Source organism: Ursus arctos, unplaced genomic scaffold (assembly GCF_023065955.2).
Source record: "Ursus arctos isolate Adak ecotype North America unplaced genomic scaffold, UrsArc2.0 scaffold_7, whole genome shotgun sequence".
Lineage (NCBI taxonomy): Eukaryota > Metazoa > Chordata > Mammalia > Carnivora > Ursidae > Ursus > Ursus arctos.
In genome coordinates this window covers 8,685,783-8,710,440 of record NW_026623089.1, presented here as the reverse complement: position 1 = coordinate 8,710,440, position 24,658 = coordinate 8,685,783, and the positions used below count along the sequence as shown (strand labels likewise).

The 24,658-nt window shown below is 42.2% G+C and overlaps 1 protein-coding gene across 2 annotated transcripts; it reads left to right on the top strand.

The window, feature by feature from the left end:
* The first annotated feature begins 554 nt into the window (after positions 1 to 554).
* LOC113249440 (ATPase PAAT-like) lies at positions 555 to 24,306 on the top strand. Of its 2 annotated transcripts, XM_026490949.4 has the most exons (6): positions 556 to 927; positions 1,606 to 1,809; positions 3,229 to 3,301; positions 5,636 to 5,842; positions 10,925 to 11,379; positions 23,106 to 24,306. In XM_026490949.4, the coding sequence occupies exons 1-6, from the start codon at positions 764 to 766 to the stop codon at positions 23,338 to 23,340; spliced, it is 1,338 nt and encodes a 445-aa protein (XP_026346734.2). In that variant the 5' UTR covers positions 556 to 763; the 3' UTR covers positions 23,341 to 24,306. The 2 variants fall into 2 exon arrangements, with proteins under 2 accessions (XP_026346735.2, XP_026346734.2); XM_026490950.4 differs by lacking the exon at positions 5,636 to 5,842 and having other exon boundaries at positions 555 to 927.
* Positions 24,307 to 24,658: the final 352 nt, after the last annotated feature.

Below are 24,658 nucleotides of genomic sequence, written 5' to 3'. Positions count from 1 at the left end.
CCCCGCTCCTGCTCGCTCCTGACAGGGCCAGGGGTGCGGGCCACGGCTGCGGCGGCCGCCCCTGGGGCCCCCGTCTCCCCCTCACCTCCCCTCCAGCGCCAAGGCCGCCGTCGCCGTCCCGCCCTGGCGCCAGCGGGTCACTGACACGGCCACGGCCGGCCCGCACCGCGGCCCCACTGTGACTCGGGGACAACGTGCAAACCTCCGCCTGCTACAGCCAAGCTGCCGGCAGCCACGCACCCACCGCCCGCTCGGCTGCTGTGGGCGGGAAAGCCGCGGCGTCCACTGCAGACACGGCGACGGTCGGCAGCTGGTCTTCGGGGCGCGTGCAGCCACCGCACCACTCCTACCTGACCACGGACTCTCCTCATTGGACCGACCCTCCCGGCCCGCCCGGCAACCGTCGTCTACAGCGCCGGCTAGGTCCGCGGGCCCACGTGCAAAAACCGCCCTGTTCCCGCGCGCCCGCGCCGCGCCTGCGCACAGTTCCAGCGGTGGGCCCAGCTGCCGTCGGGGCGCACGCTCCGCCCCCGAGTTCTTTCCCCCTCGCAGGTTTGGAAGCGCCTTGCTGCAGCCGGCTGGCGCGCGCACGCGTGTCTCCGGTACCTGGTTTTCTTCCCACTGGACAAGGAGCGGCGGGTCTTGCGTTTTTGAAGCCTGCCGAGCCGGAAGTCGCTCTGCGTCTTCGCCTCCCCGCTGCCCTGGCGGAAACGCAAGCCCTGGAAGAGAGGTTCCGGGCTCGGCCTGGGCTGGCGGCGGCAGAATGGAGACTGGGGCCGAGGACGCGGGACTGAGCTGCCGCCCGATGCTGGCCTCTTCCTGGGATGCCGCCTGCGGAGCCCTGACCCACAGCCTCCATCTCACCCGGGCTGACCTCGGCGCCCGGGACTTGGACTGGGAGGAAGCGCTGGCGCCTCCTGCCCCGGGGTGCGCCGGGCCGGCGGGGTCTGGGGCCGCGGCTGCGGAACGGCCGCGCTCCTGGGGGCGCCGGGAGGGCAGGCGGGGGCCGTGCGGGGAGAGGGTGTGGGCCTGGCATCCGGGAGCCCAGCTGGCGACAGGTCTGTGCGGGGACCGGCGTCGGCGGGGGTCGGAGGGCGGGGCCGGGGGCGTGAGTGTCGTGCGCGGGGCTGGCGGCCGAGGACCCGCACCTCCGCCGGGTCGGAACCGGGGTCCGCCTCCCTCTCCCCGCACAAACGAACCAGCGAAGGCCTCCTGTCACCCGTGTCCGCCTTAATAAATGTGACTGTCCAGAGTCCCCAGCAGCTTCGTTATGGAAAAGATAGGCGTTTGCCTCTGAGCGTCTTTCGTTTCCCACTCTGGTGCACGCAGTCGGTGCCCAGGGAACTTTTTCTGTTGAAATGAGAAGGGACTACAGGGGGTCGCGTCCGCATTCGAGGAAACAGGAGAGGGCAGAGCCCCGGTGTCCGGAGTGTGCATTTCCTTGGGAATCTGTATTGAGTGCTTGCTGGGTGCTTGGGAAGGTGCGGGGACCTCAGGGGTAGATGAAGAAGTGAGTTAGAAGGAGGACCCGTGGCCTAATAAGAGGGTCGTGAGCGGTGTTCGGACAAGTACACCGATGAATACGTTGGACGGTTTTCTTTGCAGCCAAGACCTGGTGGTTTTGAAGAGCAGCCTCAGCAGCCCCGGTGAAAAGCCCTGCTTCCTATACCTGCGATGTGACCCTAACGGAGGCGAAGAAATCGTTTCTGTGGGCATTTTAAGTTCAGCAAGAAATATGGAAGTATACTTAGGAGAGGAGTACTGTGGAACCAGTAGGGGCAAGACCGTTTGTGGTGACCCGGAGAACAGGTTTGTAACCTGTGAACGCGGAGGTGTTCTCGCCAAGCCGTGGGACTTTGCCAGCTTTTGTGGTATTTGTTGACTGCCTGACATTGATGCCGGGCACTCGGGGGGAGAAGATAAAAACCTACCAGCAGGAGTAGAAGTTTCTCCCTTTAAGGGATCTTTGAGAGAGTCTGAGCTTTCTCATTGTTGTTAATGTGGAAATTTCGAGCTAATTGAGGGAGGTGACTGGGTAGCGGGTCATATTAGTTAGTGGAGGACTTTGATGAGAGTTGAAGTTCTGATAAATGTTTCTAACCTGTCTTAACTCAGAGGGGTCTGTTTTCCAAAAATTAATTAGGCAATCAGTTGGAACTTTGAACACATTTTCTTGAGGAAGCCCATTAGCAATAATGCAGAAGTCCCAGACTGTCGTACCACCATATATAATCTGGTATTACACTTAAAAAAAAAATTTTTTTTTTTAATTCTTTTTCTTAGGGGGGAGGGGGTGTGGCAGAGGGAGAGAGAATCTTAAGCGTGCTCCACACCCAGTGTGGAGCCCAGGCGACTGGATCTCGCCACCCTGAGATCATGACTGGAGCAGAAATCAGGAGTCCAGCACTTTAACCGACTGAGCCACCCAGGCATCCCGAATTTTTTTTTTTTTTCTGAATTCTTTTTTTTTTTTTAAAGATTTTATTTATTTATTAGAGATAGAGACAGCCAGCGAGAGAGGGAACACAAGCAGGGGGAGTGGGAGAGGAAGAAGCAGGCTCATAGCGGAGGAGCCTGATGTGGGGCTCGATCCCATAACGCCGGGATCACGCCCTGAGCCGAAGGCAGACGCTTAACCGCTGTGCCACCCAGGCGCCCCTTTTTTTCTGAATTCTTAATCTTTCTTTATAACAGAACTCAAAATATGAACTTTTATATTCCATGTATGTTGAAAATAATGGGTATGTTTGTTGAGCTTTAAAATATGCTCTGTGGGGGTGCCTGGGTGGCATAGTCTGTTGACCGGACGGCTCTTGGTTTCCAGCTCAGGTCATGATCTCAGGGTGGGGAGATCCAGCCCCTCATCAGGCTCTGCACTCAGCCTGGAGCCTGCTTAAGAGTCTCTCTGCTTTTCGCTCTGCCCACCCCCCCCCCCGCAGGTGTGTTCATTTCTCTGTCTCTCTCTCTCTCAGATAAATAAATCTTAAAATATGCTGTGTGCTATATGATTATATGTTTGTTATCAAATTTAACTATCTTATATAGGTAGTAAGTGACAGATACAGTCTTTTTACCCAGTGCAGTTCAGTATGAAGCCACAGTTCTTTATGCCTCCCCAGGAAAACTGAATGACAGGATTTACGTGTTGTCCTGGAAAACTTCATTTTTAAATGTAACTATTAAAAGTGATAATATATGAAAATTTTAAGAAATTCTTTTTATTTTCAGTGAAAATGAAAAGATTATTTTGTACAAAAAACACCTAAAATTGGAGCCCTCCACACATGCTTGTAAAATAAAGGTAAGTAATCACTGAATTGTAACTAATTTGAAAACTACGGTTGTTTTTGTACTATATAAACATCTTCTGATGGTTGTAATGCGACATGTCCCACATGGTTCCCGGTTTTAGCTGAGAAATACTTAGTAAACATGTAAGAAGAAATTCTTCTCTAAAAAATTATTAACATTCTCCTTTTAAAATCTGAACATTTATTAGCTGTGGCAATGCCATGATGTATACTGTTGTTCTTACAGTAGTATTGTACTTTTAAGCCTTGGAAAACTGAGTTTAAAACCTTTTTATTTTTATGTAAAACTTAAGTGAAAACCACAAGCAGTTTTTGCCCAAAAATACCCACAAAGAACACAGAAGTTTCGAGCAAAGACACCACATAGTTAAAGGACTTGGGACTGGTGTCTTCAACATGAAAACTGATGTTAAATATTAATTAATTAATTGTTAATATTAAAGTGAACTTTAATGGTGTCATCAGAATCTAGGGAAAGAGTCCTGGACTGGAAATCCTAAGCCCTGACTTAAGGGAGCTTTGTTCCTGACTAGCAGGATAGCCTTGGGCAAGTTTCTTCACCTATTTGGACCTACGTTGTGAGTTATTTTAAAAGGCTGAAGACAATAAATCTTTGGATTATTTTCATCTCTAAATATTTTATCTCTGTGCTTGTTATTACTTAGAGAAGGTCACAGAACTGATTATTCCAAGATGTTCTTTTAGATAGTAAAGCCTAGTAGTGTCTAAAGTCATTTAAATGAAGTGATTCATTCATTCACCAAGTATTAGAGTTCCATTCGCTCCCAGATCCTGTACTAAGCATTTAGGAATTAGCAGTAATAAAATAAATTGCAACAAAGCCCTCACACTGCTAATATTATAGGGGGCAAGACAGATAATATGTAGATTCGATGTGTGCTATATTTAATAGACATGCTTGGGAATTAAAAAGCAGGAAAGGGATCGTAGGAGGTTGGCAGGTAGATGTATAAATTTAGTGAGAAGATTACTTAATGGTTGATGACAGTCTTATTTCTGCTACACTGAGTTTTTAGGTCATGGATCTCTATTCCCCTGTGTCTTTGTGTGATATATGGGATTATATGTCTGTTTAGGTGAATGTTTTTTGTAACTATTCTATGGAAGTACATGGGAGTGCAAACACTAGTTTCATTTAGGGGGATCTTAAGAAGACTTCTTCTGGAGCAAAACTGTATGAAAGTTAAAATAAAAATAAGAGCTACCAGTGCCTATTTTTGAGCCCTTAATCAGTGGTCAGTACTGGAAAGTTTAACAAGTAATCCTCAGAACAGCCATGTGAAACATTGTTATCACCCTCCCTCATTTTGCTCCTGATCAAGTTTAGGCATTTGCCCAAGGTCACATAGGCTGTACATTGCAGAGTCCTCATTGTATGCAGGTCTGTTTCTAAATCCTCTGCCCTTTCTGCTTCGCTACTTTGTTGTCCATATCACACAGGAAGTGTCTTTTGGTTCAAAAACATGGACAAAATGAGGCAGCATAAAGCATTGGGAAAACCACTGGGGTCAAAGCTGGAAGAACTAGGTTCAGAGCCCAGCCTTTCCTACTTGGTGTTGGACAAGTTAGAAAAATCACTCTTGAACTCATTTTTTTAATAAGTAAACAGTCAAGCTGTATTAGATCATCTTGACATTTCCTTACAGTTTTAACTTATAAAAGACTGACTTATATTTAATATTTCAGTAAGCACTTAGCATGGGCTCTAGGCAGCCTTATTTTGTATTAAATATATTTACACCGCAAGTTGCTATATGTTAAGATCTCAGATTGGTACAATTTATTTGCAGTTCCTTAAACTAAGTAAATGTTATTTCATGTTTTCCACCCGCATTTGCTGTTTTATGTATCATCTGTTAGTTTAAAAGGACTTTTTTATTTAAATACTTCTGAGCCTCATGATAAATTGGATTTTTTTTTCTGACCATGACTATGCTAGAGAAAACTTAAAAATGAAAACGTATTTAAAATTAATTTTTTGAGGGGCGCCTGGGTGGCTCAGTCGTTAAGCGTCTGCCTTCGGCTCAGGGCATGATCCCGGTGTTCTGGGATCGAGCCCCACATCAGGCTCCTCCACTGGGAGCCTGCTTCTTCCTTTCCCACTTCCCTTTGCTTGTGTTCCCTCTCTCGCTGGCTGTCTCTATCTCTGTCAAATAAATAAATAAAATCTTTAGAAAAATTTTTTTTTAAAAAGTTAATTTTTTGATTCTCAAATGCTTCAGTCTTAAGTAATAACAAGAAGTGACTGTAAATGATGATTGTTTTTAATATCATTATTTTCTGGAACTCTCGTTTTATAATAGTTGCTGTCCTTTGGTGAAAAGCTGTGTGTGTTCATCAGTAAAGTTGTGGTGCAATTGAGGCGGGTTTCAGCAAATTCTTCAACGAGCTCTCCTGCTCTAGGATCAAGGATAGACCTGCAGAGGGTCCAAACTCTCATGGAGGCCATGGGGTCAAAGCTGTCACCTGGTGCTCAGCAGTTGATGAATATGGTTAAGTTTCAGCAGCAGGTTGGTAGACATAGGTTCTGTCCAGGTACCATTAAAAATTTCCAAGTGTTGGCTTTTCATAAGGACATGTATTGGCTTAAGTTTTTTCGTTGAACTTTTCTGTTGATTTGACTGTTATCTTTATATGCTTTTGTAAAATAGCATTTTGTAGACATTCTCTTCTACAAAATACCTTACTACAGATCTTCACAATTTTCCATGAATTTACTCACTCATTTGTTTGCTCAGCAGATACTTATTAAGCACCTTCTCAGTGAATAAGACACTGTTTTGAGCATTTTAGAAGATTTTTCTCAAGAAGCTTAGAGATAAAGAGAAAATTAGAAGATGGCTGTGTAAAGGAATATTGGGAATAACAGAAGAATTTGTCTAGCTCATGAGACTTAAGCTGTTTTAAAAGAGTTTAGGCTGTTTTTAAAGCATGATCCATGGGACACCTGTATCAGAATCCTTTCCGATGTCTACAAAATGTGTATCCTGGCCACACTTTCTACCTACTCAATCTCAGAGAGTGGGATCCAGGAATCAGTATTTTAAATAAGCATAGTAGGTTAATTTTATGCACGCTGTGGTTTGAGAATAACTCAGCGCAAAGATTCTGTAAAGAAACAGATTGAAGGGGTGCCTGGGTGGCGCAGCGGTTAGGCGTCTGCCTTCGGCTCAGGGCGTGATTCCGGCGCTACGGGATCGAGCCCCACATCAGGCTCCTCTGCTATGAGCCTGCTTCTTCCTCTCCCACTCCCCCTGCTTGTGTTCCCTCTCTCGCTGGCTGTCTCTCTCACTGGCTGTCTCTGTGTCAAATAAATAAATAAAATCTTTAAAAAAAAAAAGAAAAAAGAAACAGATTGAAGATTTTAAAAAAATTTTCAAAAGCAAGAAAAGATTTTAGAAATAATCAGAAGAGATTAATGAATTAAATATTAACTAGTTCATTGACTGATTTCTATCTTTCAAAAACTTGACTTTGGGAAAAAAAGAAACATGGTAGATTATTTTGGAGGGGGGAACATGCCTTTAAACCTTAAGGTTTTATTCCTAAAATGCTACATTTTCTTTGCCATGAATTTGAATCAGTGCAGAAGTGTATTGAGTTTTCCCAGCTGTCATCCCATTCCCCAGAGGTAACTACTGATAACAGTTTGGTGTGTATCCTTCTAGAGTTTTCTGTCCACGTAGAAACAAACATAAACTGTCCCAGCCACCACTTATGGGTTAATACCATAGACACTGTGTTGTAACTTGCTTACAACCAGTAACTGCTAAGTCTTCCATGTGAGGAAATTTGGGGGACACCCTGTTCAATCTCCTTTTAAACATGCTAATGAAAGACCTCCTTCGTAGTGGGAAAGTCTTTATTTATGGAGTGTATCCTGATTGTCTAGGATTGATTATTGTTAACAAACCAGGGATCTCTAGATTTCTAAGGCATGGCTTCTTGGAAAATGCCACGTGAACCATTTAATTATCTGAGCATAAAATGGGACTGTTTCATGACCAGACCTACTTGTGTAAGTGGTTAACCACACACATTGTTTAGAGCCTTCCGGTATTAATCTGGACTGGGCCTGTACTGAAGGGGAAAAAAAGGACTTGGGGTACAAGTCCTAGACCTCTCCCCGTTTCACTTGTGCCTTGGGATTACTTTTTTTCTTGAAAGTTTTATTAAAGGTTAAACTCTGAGTCATATAGGTCTTATTTGACAATACAAACTTCTGTTTTATCACAGTAAATATTAAAGTTATTCCTCATTCCTTTGTATTTGAAATTCAGATTTGCCGGCTTTGATTGGTTTTTGCTCTAGTAATTTAGAAATAACTGAGCAGGATTTCTGTATCAAAGTACCTAACATACAGCTGTTGCTTAAAGTTATCTGAATGAAAGGATGTGCCCCATTTTCTCAAACATTAAGTTGTTCAGGATTTGTATTCTGTTACTTTTTCCTCTTTAAAATAAAAATGGCTTTATAATTTTATTTTTTTTCTGATTATTAATGGTGATACATGTTTGAGGTGTTTATAATAAGCAGTTACAGAAAATTCATACTTTTATAAATCCTCCAATATATGGAGAAATAAACTTAATTTTCCAGAAATCTGTGTGCGTATACACCTGCACATGGATGAAGTTATACACACACATAGCTATATAGTCATGTGTAAGTATATGGGCACAATTTTACGTAAATGCTTTCATAACGTACATGTTGCTCAGTAACATTTTCAGTTAACAGGATGTTACGGGCCTCTTCCTAAGCAGTAAATCTATATCTCTGTGGTTTCGTGGATATTCTGTGGTCCGTACTCAGTCCCCGATTCATGGGTATTTAAGTTTTTCAGATTTTTTTTTTTTTTGGTGGCATGACTGGCAGTACATAGAAGAAATTTGAGTATCTATTTTTGTACACTGGTTCAAATATCTCTGCAGGGTAGATTTTCTTTTTAAGGTTTTATTTATTATTTGAGAGAGAGCGCGCAAGCTGAGGGAGGGGCAGAGGGAGAAGCAGACTCCCCACTGAGCAGGGAGCCCGACCCAGCTCGATCCCAGGACCCCGAGATCGTGACCTGAGTGGAAGGCAGACGCTTCACTGACTGAGCCACCCAGGCGCCCCACGAGGGTGAATTCGTAGCAGTGGAATTACTTTGGCAAAGTCTGAGTCCTCTAAAGTATTTAATATATATTTAGTGTCCACTTTCGAAAGGATTTGATAGGACTTCAAAACAATATATGACAAGACAGTTAAAGACAAGAATTGAACAAACTCACATGAAAAGAAGCAGAAGAACAGCCACAGACACCTGGGGTTTATTCACTTCCTCTAGCGGCGTGTAGACTTACCTGTGAGTATTTCACCTGAAGAGCTCTGCAAAAAAAATGACTAAAAATCAGTGATTTTCTTACAATCAGAATATTAAGATGTGTCAGAAAAGGAAATTTTGCATAGCAAATACCTTTACATTTGGATTTTTCTATTACATTTTCTGCCTGATGAATGGTCATAATTTTGACACTGACCCTGATGCGAGTATCGTTACCGTTAATGTTTACTAGTTTTCTGCTGTACATTTTTTTTTGAGGCACATTAGAGAAATAAGTGAATTTTCCATTATGACTGAGTAAAACTTCTTTCAGCTAAAGGAGAGTCGTCTAATTCAAAATTTTGGAAATATAATTATGTATAATCCATCATTTTCAGGAATAATTTCAGGTTTAATCAAAACTTGCTTTCAGTAGAACAAGATAAATTGACAGTAGATTAAATTTCTGCTTAAAGAGGGGCGCCTGGGTGGCTCAGTCAGTTAAGTGTCAAACTCTTGGTTTCAGTTCAGGTCCTGATCTCAGGGTCATGGGATCGAACATCTCATTGGCCTCCGCGCTTAGTGGAAAATCTGCTTGATATTCTTTCTCTCCCTCTGCCCCTCTCCCCTCTTGAGTCCACCACACGCTCGCTCTCCTCTAAAGTAAATAAATCTTTTAAAAAGTATGTTTTAAAATAGTACTAAAATAAATTTCCCCACAAATAGCATTCCTCCAAAGAGCAGTTCAGTGAAAAAATTTCTCTGGGGACTTAACATTACAAAGCCCCACCCACCCACACACACATTCTTTTGTCCTCATTATTCCCCTTTTCTGCTTTATTTTTCCCTAAAGTATTTATCACCACCTCCATCCACGTGATCTTTGTCCTTCCTTTCTTCTTTCCTTTCCTTCCCTTTCTTTTTAGTCTCTCCCTGTGCTCTTAGCATGTAGGCTCCATGAGGTCAGAATTTTAATGTTTTGCTTGTTGCCATGTTCTTTTTCCAGTGCTTGAAACAGTGTCTAGCAGAGTCAATTTCTGGTAAATATTGAATAAACGAATGTTGGTTTAGCTCAGTCCAGAAATATTTTCTTAGAATATCTAGATAATTGTATGAACTGAGTTTCTTTAGCTAATCTCGAATAATACTTTTCAATCTGTCTCTCACAAACTATTATTTCTGTATTTGTTTATTTTTGTGTATGTATTATTTATGTGTTTTCAGGCCCCAACGCAGGGCCTGAACTCACAACCCTGAGATTAAGACCTGAGCCAAAATTGAGAGTCAGACGTTTAACTGACTGAGCCACCCAGGCACCCCTCTCACAAACTGTTGAACAGCAGGAACTATAGGATGATATATCCTGATAAGAATCGATAGTACAGTTCAGGGGCACCTGGCTGGCTCAGTCAGTGGACTGTGTGACTCTTGATTGCCAAGTTGTGGGTTTGAGCCCCACTTTGGGTATAGAGATTACTTATAACCTTTTTTTAAAAAAAATTGAAAGTACAGTTCCTGTTGTTTTGATTTTAGGATAGAGCCTTATACCTTAACACTGAGTTAAGCTAAAGGTTGTTTTGCTTTTCTTCTGTGAAAAAATTGAAGAGCATAACAGAGAGATATTATAGCCTTCTCTCCAAAGTAAGCCAGAATATTCTCAGAAACTAATACTGCATGAGAACTCCTATTGTCCTGGAAATTCTGAAAGAAACACAGCCAAAAGGTAGCTCATTTTGGTCATTGAAAGTGTCACAAATGTACCCAAAGTACATCTAACTTTAAATCTATGTAGCCTCCATGAAAAACTCATTGCAAAAGATATGCCTAAGTAAAATGAGTAGTTTACCATATGTGGAAAGTTGGTGAATGATAATTCTGAAAATTATCAATTACTATGCCTCAGTTGAGAGTACTCTCTTTTATTACCATAAATTAAGGAGGCCTTTGTAGTGGAGACATTAATGCTAATGCAGTTTTACTAAGCATGCTAATATTTAGTATTTCCTTTAGGAAAAACTACAGTGAGATCATTAAAAGCCTTGACTCTGGAGTTAGGGGGCCTGGGTTCACGTCCCAGTTCTGCCACTTACTAGTTGTGTTACCTTAGCCAAGTTACCTTTAGCCTTGGTCTCTTCAGCTTAAGATTGGGGTAGTAATCAGAGCCTACTTTGTATGGATGTTTTGAGGATCAAATGACAGAATGCACCTTGCTTGACTTACAGAAATTACCCCAAAAGTTAGCTGTCGTCACTGTCAGTAGTAACATGTATTTATTTGCCTTGCTTAGAATTGTGTTCCCACCGGAGAGCAGCTTCAGTCGGTTTGGGGAAATACTGGCCACAAACATATGGTCGACCTGCAGTCGTCATCTGCTTCCGGAGCCTCAGACAAGTCACCCTCCACACCTTTCCCTTTTAGAACCGGATTGACATCTGGCAACGGGACCGAAGACTTAAAAGCTTCCATTGATAAAAGTCCGCAGCCACCTGGTGGAGGAAATATTACAAACCTCAAAGAGTACAACATTGTGCCGCAAAACCATTCTCTTCTTGAGAATGACCTCAGAAATGCAGTTTCTTCTCTCCTCCCGAAGAAAGCAAGTGACAGCTCAAGTATACCTAAGTCCGAGCTGCTGCCTTTTCTCCAGAATTTATGCAGTCAGGTTAACCATCTCCGTGTGGGACACGACGCCAAGTGGCAGGAAGGCATCACTAAGGCCGGGGAAGGCGTTGTTGCTGTTGCGTAAGTATTTATTTTGAGACAAATGTGGTTTAGATGAGGTAGGTATGAGAATCAAGTGAAGGGAGGGGCGCCTGGGTGGTACAGCGGTTAAGCGTCTGCCTTCGGCTCAGGGCGTGATCCCGGTGTTATGGGATCGAGCCCCACATCAGGCTCCTCTGCTGTGAGCCTGCTTCTTCCTCTCCCAATCCCCCTGCTTGTGTTCCCTCTCTCGCTGGCTGTCTCTATCTCTGTCAAATAAATAAATAAAATCTTTAAAAAAAAAAAAAAAAAAAGAATCAAGTGAAGGGAAACAGCCTTGTCTCAATGTATATTGCCTAAAAATTTGTTTCCAGAGATAATACATTTTTCCATTAACACACTTACAGGGCATAACCATTATGCAGAGTAGAACTGGTCGCTTTGAAAGAGGTACCTAAAAGTGAAGGTTTTGAACACTTCTCAGGGATTTTGTGGAAGGGTTATAAGCATCAGATAGACGTTGGAGTAGAAAGTTATTTGTATGAGTGGAGAGGAGTTGTGGACTCATAAGCTTTACGTTTTTTGTTTTGTTTGTTTTTAAAGATTTTATTTATTTGGTAGAACACAAGCAGGCGGAGTGGCAGAGGGAGAGGGAGAAGCAGGCTCCCCCCTGAACAGGGAGCCCAGTGTGGGACTCGATCCCAGGACCCTGGGATCATGACCTGAGCTAAAGGCAGTTGCTTAACCGACTGAGCCGCCCAGGTGCTCCAGCTTTACATTGTCTTTATTTATGTTTGTAATTTTCTTTAGCTGGGTATGTTGAGCATGTCATTATAACAGAATTTCTTTGTGGATCCTGTTTGGCCTGGGCTAATTTTGGAATAACAAAAACTATATTGGGATGATAATTATAGTATGTAGGATCTTATCTCCTGACCTTATAATCAATCTCATGCTTTAGCAGCACAGGTTTGATTAAGAGACGGTTAAGAATTTAGTATGTTCCCTATCCTTTACATACATGTAGTTTGTCAAAATAGTATATTAGACTGGAATTCGGGACTCAGGTCGTAGATTTGGCTTACCCACTTTGTCTCAGTTTAATCTCCTGTAACTTAGAGTTTTCATCTGAAGATGAATAGTTTGGAACTAAACAATTTCATACCGGCCATCAGTGTCTAATTAACCTTTATAGAAGACTCCACCAAGAATAACAGAATACACATTTTTTTCAAGTACCAGTGGAAGAGTCACAAAGATAGATGATTTCTTGAGTTATAAAGTAAACTAACCAAGCACTGAAATCACACAAAGTATATTCTCTGACCATAAATGAATCCAACTAGAAATCAGCAACAAACACAACAACAACAAATTTCCAAACACTTGGCAATTCAACAACACATTTCTAAATCTGTGGTTCAGAAAGGAAGTCCCAATAGAAATTTTAAAAATACTTGGAAACGAATGAAAATACAGTAGACCAAACTGTGGGATGCAGCCACTAAACAAGTGTTGAGTGGGATATTTATAGCACTTATACATTAGAAAAGAGGAGAGATCTCGTAAAACTACAACTCAACATAGATGAAATAATCAGAATAGGCCTATATAACGATTAAAGAGGTTGAATTTGTCAATTAGAAGCCTCACAAAATGAATCCAAAGCAAGCAGAAAGAAGGAAATGACAAAGAGTGGAAATCAACAAATTTGAAAACAGGGAAACAGTAAAGAAAATCCATAAAGAAATTCAATGAAATTGATAAACTTTCAGTAAGATTGGCTAGCAAGACTGGCAAAGATGAACAGAGAGAAGACACAAATCACCAATATAAGGAATGTAACTGGAGATGCCCCTATACATCCTAAGTCCATTTTTTTTTTAATAATGATTTTTTATTATATTATGTTAGTCACCATACAGTACATCCCCAGTTTTCGATGTAAGGCTCGATGATTCATTAGTTGTGTATAACACCCAGTGCACCATGCAATATGTGCCCTCCTTACTACCCATCACCGGTCTATCCCTTTCCCCCACCCCCCTCCCCTCTGTAGCCCTCAGTTTGTTTCTCATAGTCCATAGTCTCTCATGTTTCATTCCCCTTTCTGATTACCCCCCCTTTCTTTATCCCTTTCTTCCCCTACTGATCATTCTAGTTCTTATGTTCCATAGATGAGAGAAATCATATGATAGTTGTCTTTCTCTGCTTGACTTATTTCACTAAGCATTATCTCCTCCAGTGCCGTCCATGTTGTAGCAAATGTTGAGAACTCGTTCTTTATGATTGCTGAGTAATATTCCATTGTATATATGGACCACAACTTCTTAATCCAGTCATCTGTTGAAGGGCATCTCGGCTCCTTCCACGATTTAGCTATTGTGGACATTGCTGCTATGAACATTGGGGTGCATATAGCCCTTCTCTTCACTACGTCTGTATCTTTGGGGTAAACACCCAGTAGTGCAATGGCTGGATCATAGGGTAGCTCAATTTTTAACTTTTTAAGGGACCTCCACACTGTTTTCCAGAGTGGCTGTACCAACTTGCATTCCCACCAACAATGTAGGAGAGATCCCCTTTCTCCACATCCTCTCCAACAATTGTTGTTTCTTGCCTTGTCTATTTTTGCCATTCTAACTGGCGTAAGGTGGTATCTCAGTGTGGTTTTGATTTGAATTTCCTTGATGGCTAATGATTTTGAACATTTTTTCATGTGTCTGTTAGCCATTTGTATGTCTTCATTGGAAAAGTGTCTGTTCATATCTTCTGCCCATGTTTTGATTTGTTTATTTGTTTCTCGTGTATTGAGTTTGAGAAGTTCTTTGTAGATCTTGGATACCAGTCCTTTATCTGTAGTGTCATTTGCAAATATCTTCTCCCATTCCGTGGGCTGCCTCTTAGTTTTTCTGACTGTTTCCTTGGCTGTGCAGAAACTTTTAATCTTGATGAAGTCCCATAAATTCATTTTATCTTTTGTTTCTCTTGCCTTTGGGAATGTATCATGAAAAAGGTTGCTTTGGCCGATGTCGTAGAGGTTGCTGCCTATGTTCTCCTCTAGAATTCTGATGGATTCCTGTCTCACATCGAGGTCTTTCATCCATTTGGAGTTTATTTTTGTGTATGGTGTGAGATAGTGGTCAAGTTTCATTCTTTTGCATGTAGCTGTCCAATTTTCCCAGCACCATTTAGTGAAGAGACTGTCTTTTTCCCACCGGATGTTTTTACCTGCTTTATCAAATATTAGTTGCCCAAAGAGCTGAGGGTCCATTTCTGGGCTCTCTATTCTGTTCCATTGGTCTATGTGTCTGTTTTTGTGCCAGTACCATGCTGTCTTTGTGATCACAGCTTTGTAGTACAGCTCGAAATCCGGCATTGTGATGCCCCCAGCTTTGTTTTTCCTTTTCAACAGTTCCTTGGAGATTCGGGGTCTTTTCTGGTTCCATACAAATTTAAGGACTATTTGTTCCAGTTCTTTGAAAAACGTTCTCGGTATTTTGATCGGGATAGCATTGAAAGTGTAGATTGCTCTGGGTAGCATGGACATTTTAACTATGTTAATTCTTCCGATCCATGAGCATGGAATATCTTTCTATCTTTTTATGTCTTCCTCAATGTCTTTTAAGAGTGATTTATAGTTTCTAGAATAAAGGTCCTTTACGTCTCTGGCTAAGTTAATTCCAAGGTAACGTATGGTTTTTGGTGCTATTGTAAATGGGATGGATTCCCTGATTTCTCTTTCTTCGTTCTCGTTATTCGTGTACAGAAATGCACCTGATTTCTGAGCATTGATTTTGTATCCCGCCACGTTACTGAATTGCTCTATAACTTCTAATAGTTTGGGAGTGGCTTCTTTTGGGTTTTCCATATAGAGTATCATGTCATCTGCGAAGAGAGACATTTTGACTTCTTCTTTGCCGATTTGAATACCTTTGATCCCTTTTTGTTGTCTGATTGCTGTTGCAAGGACTTCTAGTACTATGTTGAATAATAGTGGCGAGAGTGGGCATCCTTGTCGTGTTCCTGATCTTAAGGGAAAGGCTTCCAGCTTTTCCCCATTGAGAATAATATTTGCAGTAGGCTTTTCATAGATGGCTTTTATGAGATTGAGAAATGTACCTTCTATTCCTACACTCTGAAGGGTTTTAATCAGGAAAGGATGCTGTATTTTGTCAAATGCTTTTTTGGCATCGATTGAGAGGATCATATGGTTCTTGAGTCTTTTCTTGTTGATATGATGTATCACGCTGATTGATTTGCGAATATTGAACCACGCTTGCATCCCAGGTATGAATCCCACTTGATCGTGGTGGATAATCCTTTTAATGAACTGTTGGATTCTATTAGCAAGTATCTTGTTGAGGATTTTGGCGTCCATATTCATTAGGGAAATCGGTCTGTAATTCTCCTTTTTGAGGGGGTCTTTGCCTTGTTTGGGGATCAAGGTAATATTGGCCTCATAGAATGAGTTTGGTAGCTTTCCTTCTGTTTCTATTTTTTGAAATAGCTTTAGGAGAATAGGTATTATTTCTTCTTTGAATGTTTGGTAGAATTCCCCAGGAAAACCGTCCGGGCCTGGAGTTTTGTTATTTGGAAGGTTGTTTATCACTGACTCAATTTCTTCGTAATTAATTGGCCTGTTTAAGAAATCAATTTCTTCCTGTTTCAATCTTGGTAGTTTATAGGTTTCCAGGAAGGATTCCATCTCTTCCAGATTGCTTAGTTTATTGGCATATAGCTGTTGATAAAAATTTCTAATAATCCTTCCAATTTCAATGGTGTTCGTCGTGACCTCTCCTTTTTCATTCATAATTTTAATAATCTGGGTCCTTTCTCTTTTCTTTTGGATAAGTCTTGCCAGTGGTCTGTCAATTTTATTGATTCTCTCCAAGAACCAGCTTCTAGTCCTGTTGATCTACTCTACTGTACTTCTGGTTTCTGCTTGATTGATTTCAGCTTTAATTTTGGTCAACTGCTTCCTTGTGCGTGGATTAGGCCTGTCCCTCTGTTGCTGTTCCAGCTTCTTGAGGTGAGAATATAAAAACTGCATTTTAGATTTTTCTATTCTTTTGAGTGAGGCTTGGATGGCTATGTATTTCCCCCTTAGGACTGCCTTTGCAGTATCCCATAGGTTTTGGACTGTTGTATTTTCATTCTCATTGGTCTCCATAAATTGTTTAATTTGATTTTTGATTTCCTGGTTTATCGAGTCATTCCTGAGCAGGATGGCTCTTAGTCTCCAAGTGTTTGAGTTTCTTCCAAATTTTTCCTTGTGGTTGAGTTCCAATTTCAGAGCGTTGTGGTCTGAGAATATGCAGGGGATAATTTCAATCTTTTGGTATCGGCTGAGACCTGTTTTGTGTCCCAGAACATGGTCTATTCTTGAAAATGTTCCATGGGCATTAGAATAGAATGAGTATTCTTTGGTTCTGGGGTGTAGTGTTCTATATATATCTAAGGGGTCCAACTCATCGAGTATGGCATTCAAAGCCTTTGATTCTTTGCTTAGTTTTTGCCAGGGTGTTCTGTCTATTTCTGAGAGTGGAGTGTTGAGGTCCCCTACTATTAATGTATTTTTATCTATATGTCTCTTTATTCTGGTTAAGAGTTGGCTTGTGTATCTTGCTGCTCCCCTGTTGGGGGCATATATATTTATAATTGTCATATCCACTTGTTGAATACTTCCTTTAAGAATAATATAGTGCCCTTCTGCATCTCTAACTATAGTCTGTAGTTTAAAATCCAGTTTATCTGATATGAGAATTGCTACCCCAGCTTTCTTTTGAGGTCCATTTGCGTGAAAGATGGTACTCCATCCCCTTACTCTCAGTCTGAATGCATCTTTGGGTTCGAAATGAGTCTCTTGTAGACAGCAAATGGATGGGTCATTTCTTTTTATCCAATCTGCAACCCTGTGGCGTTTAAAGCAAGAATTTAAACCATTAATGTTAAGGCTGAGTACTGAGAGATATGATTTTAATTCTGCCATGTTGTCAGTAAAGTCTTTGTTTGTATTGGCTGTGACTTTCTGTTTTGTATCACTCTTGGGGCCTTTTTACTTTTATAGAACCCCCCGTAATACCTCCTGTAGGGCTGGTTTCGTGGTTACGAAATTGGCTAGTGACTGTCGATTCTGAAATGTCTTTATTTCTCCATCAATTCTGAATGACAGCCTTGCTGGATAAAGGATCCTTGGCTGCATGTTTTTCTCTCAAAGAGCTTTAAAAATGCTCCCCCAACCCTTTCTCTCATTCCAGGTCTGTGTAGACAGGTCTGACGTAATTCTGATGCCTTTGCCTTGGTACGTGAGAAATTTCTTTGCCCTGGCCGCTTTCAATACTGTATCCTTGGATCTCATATTTGCGAAATGCACTATGACGTGACGTGGCGTAGGTTTGTCGTGGTTGAGCTTGGGAGGGGTCCTCTCTGCCTCTTGGACACGAATGTTTGTTTCCCTTGCTAGATTAGGGAAGTTTTCAGCTACAATTTGTTCAAATATCTCTTCTAGACCTCTGTTTTTCTCCACCCCCTCGGGGATGCCGATGATTCTAACATTGGATCGTTTCGTTGAGTCAGTAATCTCCCGTAGCCAACATTCGTGGGCGTGGATTTTTTTAAGACCATCTTCTATTTTTATTTTTTCCTCTATTAACCCATCCTCCAATTCACTAACCCTTTCCTCTGCTTCGGTGACCCTGGCCGTCAGAGCCTCTAGTTTTGCCTGCATTTGGCTCATAGAATTTTTAATTTCTGTCAAATTCGCTCTCATTTCCGCCCTTAGGGATTCTATATTCTCAGTAACATTTTCCTTAATACTTTTTTCAAGTCTACTCATTATCTTGACCATTGTTACTCTGAATTCCATTTCTGATAATTTGGTTACATCCATATCCGTTACTTCTGTGGCAGAGGCCACTGACTCACTGTCTTTTCTTTGCTGGGTGGGGCTTCTCCTTCTTGTCATTCTGATGAGGGGAGGTTGCGGGGTTGTCCAGAGCCCAAAATTATTGAATGGGTCCCAGGCCGTGCCCCTTGTTTTATAGGGATCTTAGAGATGTGGGCTTCTTCTTTAAAGATTTTATTTATTTACTTATCTGAGAGAGGGAGACAGACAGTCAGCAAGAACGGAACAGAAGCAGGGGAGTGAGAGAGGAAGAAGCAGGCTCCCAGCGGAGGAGCCCGATGACGGACTCCTTTCCGGAATGCTGGGATCACGTCCTAAGCCGGAGACAGGCGCTCAATGACTGCGCTACCCAGGCGCCTCCGGTTGTGGGCTTCTTGATTTTTCAGCCTGCCTTCTGGGGTAGGGGCCTGCCGCACCGATACTCAGGCAACCCTGTTTGGGTAGAGTCTCCGTGTCCCCTGCGAGGGGGGATGGGGATGGGCACGCTGTGAGCCGGTGTTTCCAGGCTTTTGTTCTCTGGCGGCTTTCCCTGGCGGTTTGCTGTGCCTCTTCTGAGGGTCAGAGCAGCAGAGGCTGCATTGTCTCAGAACAGAGGGATTGCGGCCCGTTCTCCACTGATGTTCTGGCCACTTTAACTCTGTTACTGTTGGTGCTGCTCAACCCTGCAGCGTCCCGGGATGTGCGCACCAACCCGGCGTCCCTGCCCTCACTTCGAGGGCCGGCACGTCTCTGTCCTTTGTGTTTCTAACGCCGCCAGCCACCGGCCCGCCCTGCATGCTCCCAGGTCTCCCAGTCTCAGTCTATGCCCGGTGAGCACACCTCGATTCCGGAGTTTCGGGAGAAGCCTGGTGGCGCGCGCACCCGGTTCAGGGTCTCAGTCTGCTGTTTCGCGGGTGCTGACCGCGAGTCCGCCCGCTCCCCCGTGCAGGTGGCTGCCGCTTCCCGGCGCCCGAACGTGGCGGCTCCCTCCCCCTTCCGTTTATCTTCCGATATCTGTGCACGGTTTACAGCTCCCCTCTTCGTACCTCAATACTCAGCACTGGAGATGTTCATTTGTAGAGATCCAGATGCATCATCCTGCGTCTCAGGCTGATCCCGTGGTTATTTAGGCTGGTCTGGTACCTATCCAGCTCGACTCAGGGGACCGGCTGAAAAAGGGGTCCCCTACTCCTCCGCCATCTTAACTCCACTCCCCCCTAAGTCCATTTTTAAAAGGGAATATTGTTGGGGCGCCTGGGTGGCACAGCGGTTAAGCGTCTGCCTTCGGCTCAGGGCGTGATCCCGGCATTATGGGATCGAGCCCCACATCAGGCTCCTCCGCTAGGAGCCTGCTTCTTCCTCTCCCACTCCTCCTGCTTGTGTTTCCTCTCTCGCTGGCTGTCTCTATCCTGTCGAATAAATAAATAAAATCTTTAAAAAAAATAAAAAAAAATAAAAGGGAATATTGTAAACAACTTTATGCTCATAACTTTAACAATCTGGAAAAAAATGAATTCCTCAAAAACCACACACACTACTAAATTCAACTGAGATGAAATAAACAAAATAGTCCTATAACCACTAAAAGCCCTGAATTCATAATTTGCAAGCTAACATAAAAGTAATATCTAGGCCCAAGTGATTCTACTGGAGAATTCTACCAAACCTTCACAGAACACCAATTATAAACACTTCCCAAAAAAGAAGAGAAGGAAAGACTTCTCAGCTCATTTTATGAAGCCAGTATGCCCTGTGAACAAAATTAGATTGCTCCAAAGAAAAGGAAATACATAAAAATACATGTAAATTCATGTAAAATATATAAATCTATTAAAAAATAATTACAAAAACATAAAAATTAACAAGACATAGAATCTGTAGACTGAAAATTATAAGATGCTGATGAAAGAAATCAGAGAAGACCAAAATAAATGGAGAGACATACCATGTTCATGAATTTGAAGATTCAACATAATAACAACATCAGTCTTCCCCAAATTGATGCATACGTTTAATGCAATTCCTTCCAAAATTCAAGAACGTCTTTTGTAAATGTAGACAAGATTATTCTATAAAGTGGAAATGGAAAGAAAAATGAACTAGAATAGCTAAAACAATTTTGAAAAAGAATAGAGAAATCATTATTTCATTTCAAAACATATTACATAGCTACAGTATTTAAGACTATGGTATTGGTATGGTATCAGAGACACAGATCAATAGAATAGAGCACACAGAAATAGCCCTAAACAGCTATGGCCGACTGATTGTTGGCAAAGGTGCAACAGCAATTCAGTGGAGAAAGGGTGGTCTTTTTTAACACATGGTACTATAGCAATGGCGTATCCAAAGGACAGAATGTGAACTGTGGCCTAAACATGCCTAGAAATGGATCATTAATTTGAAATGGATCATGAACTTAAAGCATAAAGCTATAAAACTTTTTTAATATGTAGGAAACACTGTGGAGACCTACGACTAGGAAAAGTGCTTAGATGACACCAGGATCACTGTAATGGAAATAATATATTGGATCCTATCAAAATTTAAAACTTCTACCTGTAAAAGTCCCTGCTACAAGGTTAAAATACAAATTACAGACTGGGAGAAAATGTTTGCAAATTACAAGTCTAACAAATGACTTATATTTAATAGATAGCTGTCAGAAGTCACAGAAAAAAAAATCAATCAGAAGGTGGGCAATTGACACAGACATTTTACTAGAAAGGGTACACAAATAAGGGAAAAGATGGTCATCATTGACTTCATGACTACTAGGGAAATGCATTTTAAAACCACAGCAAGATACCACTACACAGTTATTCTAAAGCTAAGATTTTTAAAAATGGTAATAATACTAAGTGCTGATGAGGATGTGGGGAAACTGGATCTCTTCTACCTGGCTGCAGGGGGTGTAGAATGCTACAGCCACTGTAAAAAATACTGCGGCAGTTTCTTGAAAACTAAAAAATAGCATTTACAGCGTAATCTAGCAATCCCACTCCTGAGCATTTATCCCAGAGAAGTGGAAACTTATGTCCACACAACAAACTATGCCCAGTTCTTCATGCAAAGCTTTATTTCTACATAACAGCCAAAAACTGCAAGCAACCAAAATGTTTTAAAAGAGAAGAACAGTTACAAAGTGTGGGATATCCAGTCACGGGATGCTAATCAATAGAAGGACCGAACCGTTGACACACCCAACAGCCTGGATGGCTCCTGAGGACATTATGCTGAGTGACAAAAGAGACTCTCAGGAGGTCACGTGCTGGATGATTGCATCTGCATACCATTCTCAAAATGGAGTTGTAGAGATGGAGACTGTATTGGTGGTGGCCAGGTGTTAGGGGTAGAGGGCGTTAGGGGAGTGGATGTGACAATAGGGGGTGGCAGGAGGGAGGTCTTTGTAGTGAAGGAATGGTTGTGCATCTCAGTTGTGATGTTCACGTGAGTATCACGTGTACGTGTGATAGAACGGCCTCCACGCACACCGTGCCAATGTCAGTTTTGTGCTGCTTTATTCTACCAGAGTTAGGTGAGATGTAACCATTGGGTGAAGGGTCCTGGGGAACTCTAGTATCTTTACAACTTCCTGTGACTCTGGAGTTACTTGGAAAAAAATAGTAACAGTTTTCAAAACCCCTCATACAGTCTAGAGTGGGATTCTCAACTTTTTGGTCTTTACACTCTGAAAAATAATTGAGGACTCTAAAGAACCTTTATGTATGGAGAGTATATGAAAGGAGTCATCTGTTTAAAAATAACAAACCCACTGTAGAGTAACATAACAATTTTTATGAGAAATATGTTTTCTAAAAAAAACTTAGAAGGGTACTCTGTGCAGTGCATGGAGTCCATGTTAGCGTCTGGTTGCATCTCATCTGTGTCCGTCCAGCACGTAGCATCAGCAGCTAGTAAGCCCGCAGAAGTACTGAGAACAAGTGGGCTTAATCTCCAAGGAAAATTTGATACCCTAAATTTACTACCTTCGGAAAGTCTGAGAAACGGAAGAATACTCCAGCACAACTTCTGTTGATCACCTGAGCAGTGACATTGCACCTCGTGTAACCTCTGGAAGGTGTCACTGTACATTCATGAGGATCTGAGGATGAAGCGTTCAGAGACCCTCTTGGTGGTAGTGTAAGAAAGCTGCTCCTTCGTGGAAGCTGAAAGAGTCACGGCGACCCCAGGGTTTCGTGGACCATGCCCTGAAATTCACTGTCCTGGTGTTCATTGGTTGTGAACTTGAGAAACTGGAGTGCTTTTTACTGATTTTTAAAAAGATTTTATGTATTATTTGAGACAGCATGAGCCGGGGAGAAGCAGACACACCCCCCCCCCCAAGCAGGGACCCTGAGCTTATGACCCCAGCTGAAGTCAGACACTTAACTAACTGAGCCGCCCAGGCGCCCCTTTTAACTATTTTTTTTTCTGTCTGCCCATTCCAGTTACATTCATTTTTCAATGTTTTCATATTAGTGAGGTTGTGTGGGTGACAAAAGACAAAACTTGAAATCGCAGGGTTGTTTGGGGAGGTTCTTGGAACACATACGTAGAGACCTTAAAAAAAATTGGGCCAGCTCAGTTTTGATTTGGGGCTCAAAACCAAAAGACCCTTTGTGGAGACTTGTGCTGTGAGCGTAGATATCATGTCTTGGTTCTGCCCTCATGTCACTGGTATGCCGAAATGTTGGAAGAATCAAAGATACACAATGCTCTGGGCATTCCGGGTTGTGGTCTCCTGTCATCGACATGTTTTGGCGACAGCGCTGCGGAGACAGGTTTCCGCAACATACATTGGCTGCTTGCTTGAGTTCGGTTGTTTCTGTTATGGTATCAGGGATAATTGTTATGTTGGTGTTTTAAATTTTATTTTTAGAATGGAAGAGCAACCTGTGTGCGCTTACTTGGAAAAGATTCTTACTAAAAATATGGAACTGATGGAAAAGAAACTTGTGGACTACATCGATCAGCGACTGTCCAAGCTCCAGGAGCACATGGACGCCAGGATGGCTCTGTTGGCGGACCTGCTGCGGAATCCCTCCTCCCCGCCCCCTGGCCCGGCCCTGAGACAGTGGGACTCCGGAGAGAGACTTTCAAATGGAGAGAGATGAGTGCTCGGCACGTAGGGTGTACTGCAGATATTTATTACATATTTATTGCAGAGCCTAAACCCCCAAAGCTCAAAGCAAGTATTTAATGTCATTTGAGGATCATCGTCTTACTTACATCCGGTGACCTCAGTTCGTTGTAACCGTACTTGTTGCTGTCGATCCAGGACTGTGCGCTAAGATGAGCATGATAGGGTCGTCCGTTATTTTTGTTGCAATAGTGTTTACTCTTACAGAAATTTATGTGTATTTCGGGTTAAGTGTTTAAAAATGTTAAAGATTTTTAAGGAATTTTGTGAGTCTGTGTTGTATAACGTGTTTGATAGAAGCACAGTTTTTATTTAGAAAGGGGTTTATTTTATAGTCTTAGGAGTATGAAAAATAATGCTTAGAGTGATAATTTTTCTTTTCCTAATTGATTTTTCTTGGAAAATTGGATACTTAAGACTTAAAAACCTCTTCCTCAGATCACTAATTTATATTTTGTAGTGTTTAATTCAGATAATGAGTAAGATGGCAATCTTTGACGATGTACAGAGACACTGGGGCCGCTCCTGGGGCTGCTGTTAGGTGTTTCCATACACTAGCGGGAAGTTGGAAAGTAAAAATCAGAACTGGCCTATCCTTGTTGGGATTATTACTTTAGATTTAGTGATTGATGTAAAATGGGAGCATTCATCTTGTTTTAGCTCAGTAAACACAAAGTATAAGCAACTCTCCCTTTTCTGAGCTGCGACAGGTGCTTCCCAGAGCCCTCCTCTGGTGCTTTGAAAGTGTGATGTGCTGCGGTTGTGCACGGAACAATTGAGGCATGTGAATGGAGAAGATTGCGCTTCTCTCTGGCAGATGTCATTCAGAAATTAGACTGTTCTGTATGTGTTGACGAGTGATATATTTGCACTGAAAAATAAATGTATCCACTTCGGAAACTCTGTCTTAAGTAAATAGAAATGCTTTATTTTCAGTGAATCTTTGCCTACAATGTTTTATTTTTATGAAAGTGGGGCATTTCACACTCATTTACTGTTTTGGTGAATTTATTCTTTGAAATAAGGCTCATTTCGATACTCTGTTCATGTTTCCATAGCACAGCGGAATTGCCCTCCAGGAAACAGGCTGTAATCACAGTCACTCGAGGATTTCCATCTCAACTTTTCTAGTCTTTTCTAACTTAGGGGACATTCACAGCATATATCACAATAGCATCAGATTTCCTTTGTCATTGAGGAGGAATGTGTCTCACAGGGCTCACATTAGGATCACAATTTACCAAGTAGTAAAACTCATTGAAACCTCTCGAACGTTAACAGCCACCATCACC

Excerpts from the sequence above, each read along its gene's own strand:
- LOC113249440 (XM_026490949.4), top strand. The coding sequence starts at position 764 with ATGGAGACTGGGGCCGAGGACGCGGGACTGAGCTGCCGCCCGATGCTG. Across the intron at positions 1,810-3,228 it reads TGTGGTGACCCGGAGAACAG|TGAAAATGAAAAGATTATTT; the intron begins GTTTGTAACCTG and ends TTTTATTTTCAG. Across the intron at positions 11,380-23,105 it reads GAAGGCGTTGTTGCTGTTGC|AATGGAAGAGCAACCTGTGT; the intron begins GTAAGTATTTAT and ends TTTTATTTTTAG.